This window comes from Tetrao urogallus, assembly GCF_951394365.1.
Source record: "Tetrao urogallus genome assembly, chromosome: 2".
Taxonomy (NCBI): Eukaryota; Metazoa; Chordata; class Aves; order Galliformes; family Phasianidae; genus Tetrao; species Tetrao urogallus.
Genome location: NC_136814.1, coordinates 4,538,952 through 4,543,221, shown reverse-complemented (window position 1 = coordinate 4,543,221; position 4,270 = coordinate 4,538,952). Strand labels below are relative to the sequence as shown.

General features: G+C 66.6%; 1 protein-coding gene across 1 annotated transcript; it reads right to left on the bottom strand.

Moving 5' to 3' along the window:
- Positions 1-818: 818 nt before the first annotated feature.
- Positions 819-4,022, bottom strand: LOC306944105 (heme-binding protein 1-like; the record flags this gene model as incomplete). Its single annotated transcript, XM_079532546.1, has 5 exons — positions 819-993; positions 1,072-1,255; positions 1,355-1,496; positions 3,676-3,761; positions 3,863-4,022. The coding sequence occupies 5 exons, from the start codon at positions 4,020-4,022 to the stop codon at positions 819-821; spliced, it is 747 nt and encodes a 248-aa protein (XP_079388672.1).
- Between the last annotated feature and the right edge of the window lie 248 nt (positions 4,023-4,270).

Sequence of the window (4,270 nt, the reverse complement as noted above, 5' to 3'; positions counted from 1 at the left end):
CCTCGCCCCGCGCCGCTCACAGCGCACCCCGCGCCCGGGCCATGCCGCCGCCGCCGCCGCCCCGCCCGCCGCCGCCACCGCCGCCGGGAGGGGCTTCCGGGGGAGGGCCGGCAGGCGGAAACCGGGCGGGGCCGGGGAGGGTGGGGAGCGCCGCCCTCCGTCGGGTCTGCCGGAGCGGCTGCCCCCAGCCCGCGTGTGCTCCGTGCCCGCGAGGCCGCCGAGCCCCGGCCGCCGCCGCGGAGAAACCGCCGCTTCCCGCTGCCCGAATCCGCTGCGGTTGCGGCCGGGGTCGGGGCAGCCGCAGGTGGAAGCTGGAAGCGGGTCCCGGTGAGACTCTCCCGCGGTTTCCCCGCTCCCCGCAGCAAGGGACCCACGGCCGCAGCGGTGCGAGCGGGTTTATTGAGTTGGCACCACCGGCCTCCCCCGGGGAATCGCGCTGCTCCAGGTGCCCTCGGCACCGTGGCACCCGTCCCTCCCGGCTGCCGGGCGACCGTGCCCGCAACCGGCCCTCTCCCCTCGGATCCCCCTGTCCCCGCGGCAGCACTCCGGCGGCTCCGTGCAGCAATCGCGGAGGCCCACGCGGAGCCCGACGCCTCGCGGGCGGCCATTTGGCACCCGGACACTACACGGCCGGCACGAGTCCGCAGCCCGCGCCCGCGGCCGGAGGAGCGCAGCCGGGCGAGCCCTCAGTCACCGCCTGGTGCGGCGTGCCGGCTGGGTGCCCCAGCTGGGTGTGTGGGTGAGCGGTGGGTGAGGGCGCGTGGCCGTCTCCTCCAGGTCAGAGCTCGCCAAGCGTAGCGCAGCACAGCAGCGGGGCCTCACTCTGCCCGGCGGATGAACCAGATCTCGTTGCGGCGCTGAGGGATGCTGGGGTTTTCATAGACGGCCACGATGTAGGTTTCCTGCAGCACAGCATCCGTGGAACCCAGGAGCTCCCAGAAGAGAGAGATCTCCCGCAGAATGGTCTCCTCGGTGGTCACCCCATAGAACACCCTGTGGCAAGGGGAGCAACGTCAGTGGCGGGGCGGCTCGCTGCCGGCACAGCCCCTGCCCACGGCGCCCCACGGTCACCTGGTTATCACCCGGAGCGGTGCCCTCTCGGTGATGTGGATTTCGGGGTCCATGGGGGCAGGAGGGTTTTGCTGGAACTCTCCTGGGATGTAGTAGGCAGTGAGCACCTCGCGCTCCAGCTCGGTCCCCTCCTTGGTCAGGTGGATTTCATTGAGCACCGGGACGGTCATGCCCAGATAGCAACCTGCCAGGAGGTGGTGGGCATGGTGAGGCAGCTGGGCTGGCAGCCCGGCCCCCCGCCCCGCTCCCCCCCACTGGCCCCTTCGGTCCTGCCTGCACACACCTACAGAGTTCTCCTTGCAGATGTAGCGCATGAGCTTCATGAAGCTCAGGGAGATGCTCTGCTCATACAGGGGCTCACCCTTGGTGACACAGGCCCACTTCCCAGCTGGGTACTGCCGCTCCTCGTAGGCCGCTTCCTCGCACTGAAACAGGCCACAGGACAAGGGCACATCAGCGGGAAGCGGGGAGACGGGCCCTGCTGACACGGGAGGCCGGAGAATGCGAGGGGAGCTGGTGTCACACACACGTCTCAGGCAGCGACACGTAATGCCAGCGGGCAGAAGTCAGCAAAAGGGGCAGCACAGACATGGGACAGGGAGGGGGGAGGCTTGGAGGCTCCTGGCATGCACACGGAATGCAGTGCATCCTCAGCAGGGAGCGCAGGACTCTGCTCCACGCCATCACTGTCCTGCCTATGCACAAGGATGTTCCTGATTCCAGGCACCCAAAGGCCTCCAGAAGGGCTGAGTGGATCCCGGGGCGCAGCACTGGAGCGCTGTGTGCGTGTGGGATGCTAAGCAGCACGGGAGGAAGGAGGGGCTGAGATGGTTGGAACAAAGTCCCTCTTGGATCCTTCTCCCATACCAAGGAGAGACGTGAAGACGAAGAGACATGAGCGCAGCTGGTGCAAAGGGAACAGACAGTGCTGCGGAATGGGTCACAAGCTCATGACAGATGCTCGCTTTTCTGGAGAAGCCCGACAAGAGACAAGGGAGACACCCTCCAGATGGAGCCATGCCTGCCAACATCCCACCAAGCAAAGCAGAGCAGCAGCATTTGCCAGATAGGGGAAGCCCATGAAATACTGTCTAATTCTCATTGTGACAACATCTGAGAATCCAGCAGGGCACAGTGCCGGGTCCTCCCGCAGTCTGGCCCTTACACTGACCCACCACCGCTCCAGAAGACGAGACCTGGGCAAGAGAAAGAGTGACGATGCCTCACTTGTACCTGGTGGCAACAGCTCCCTGCCATGTGGGGTGGGGATTCTGATGCTCAGTGCCGAGGTCAGCAAGGCTCTGCAGGTGGTGCAGTTATTTGAGTGCTTCCAAGAGGATGGCATGAAGCTCAAGAGGAGCCACCAAGCTCTACCACCCGCCCAAGCCTGGGGAACGTGTCCACAAGGGCCCACAGTTGAGTGCCCCTGCACTTGTGCCAGGAGGTGGCTCTCATCTCGCGCAGCCCCAGAGCTGAACTCCAAGAATCCTCTTCAAACAGTGGAGGTGCCATTGGCAACAGAAGGTCTTCAGGCACCGTGGAGTGCTGGGCTGCAATCCTGCCCACAATGGGGGAGGTACAGAAGAGCCCAGATTAAGCCCTGAGACCCAGAAGAGCAGGAAAGAGGAAGCGTGGAGCAGCCCAGCTCAGAGCTGCACAACCCACATGCTGAGACGTGTTCCACAGGCAGCACTGCTGGACCTCAGCCCAGAAGAAACTGGTTAAGCTCTCCTCATCTAGAAGACAACTGACAGATATCTTCTTGGTAGCGAGCCCAACCAAGCTTGAAGAGACACAAGAACCAGTCTGACGAGCGCTTCTTTGCAGTTATTTCTCAAAGCACCTTTTTGTGTAAGAGATTAGCGGAGGTGTGCAATTTAGCAAGAGCGGGAGATCTTCAGGCAGAAGCCACCAGGTTTGGAACAGCAGTTTTGACGCACAGGACACGCTCAGTCTGACAAACAGAACTGTAGAATCAGGGAACATCCCGAGCTGGAAGGGACCCCCGAGGATCACCGAGCCCAACCCCCGGCCCCACACAGCACCCCAGCCCCAGCGTCAGTGGTGTCCCAGCGCTCCCTGAGCTCCGGCATCGGGGCCGTGCCCACTGCCCTGGGCAGCCTGTGCCATGCCCACCGCCCTCTGGGGCACAGCCTTCCCCTCACCCCCACCTGCCCTCCCCTGACGCAGCTCCATGCCGTTCCCTCAGCCCTGTCGCTGTACAGACAGCAGAGCTCAGCGCTGCCCTCCGCTCCCTGGGAGAGCTGCAGCTGCCATCAGGCCTCCCCTCCGCTGCTCTGCTCTGCTCTGCTCTGAGCAAACCCAGGGCTCTCAGTGCCCCTCAAGCAGAGCCTTCCCCAGCCCTGCAGCCCTCCTGCGCACACTCTCGAGTAGTTTCACGTCTTTCTTACAGTGGCACCCAGAGCGCTCGCAGCGCTGGAGCCGGAGCCGCAGGGCGCACTGCGGGCCCAGCCCTCCCTTCTCCCGCAGGCAGCGCAGCCTACACAGTGCAGGCCGGCCCCGGTGCGACGGCCCGGCCCGGCAGCTCCATGGCCGGGAGCGGGACGGCGCGAGCTCAGCGGGAGCGGAGAAGCGGGGCCTCACCTTGCCGTGCTGCGACAGGGCGACGTGGGGCACGGCCTCCCGCGTCTGTCTGTGCCGGTTCATCTGGACGATGGGGCCCGCCATGTCTGCAAGGCAAAGCGCGGCGCGGGGGCGGCGGGCCGGGCGTGGAGGCGCGGAGGCACCCCCGGGCCGGGCCGCCCCTCAGCCGGGCTCCCCCGGCGCTCACCTCGGGGCAGGTTCACCCGGTGCGTGCTGGCCACGGCCTCCCAGTGCGCGAACAGCCGGCCCCGCTCCTCCTCGTCCTCCTCGTCCTCCCCCCCTTCCTCCTCGCCCTCCTCCTCCTCGTCGCCCAGCCTGTCCAGGTCTTCCAGCGTGATGCGCGCCATCGCCCTCCGCCCCGCTCCGGAAGGGAACGGCCCTCCGGGGCGTCACCGCGCTGTCATCGCCGCCGTCGTCATCGCTCCCCGCCCCCGAGACCCGCGCGCGGCCCCCCCCCCCCGCCCCAAGGAGCGCCCGGCGTCACGGGGAGGGTCGTGGCTTTATTTCATAAAATAACATACAGCAGCCGAGGGGAGCCGGGATGGCGGCGGGGCTCTGCCCCCTCCCCGCCTCGCCGCGCCCCCGGGTGGGCGAT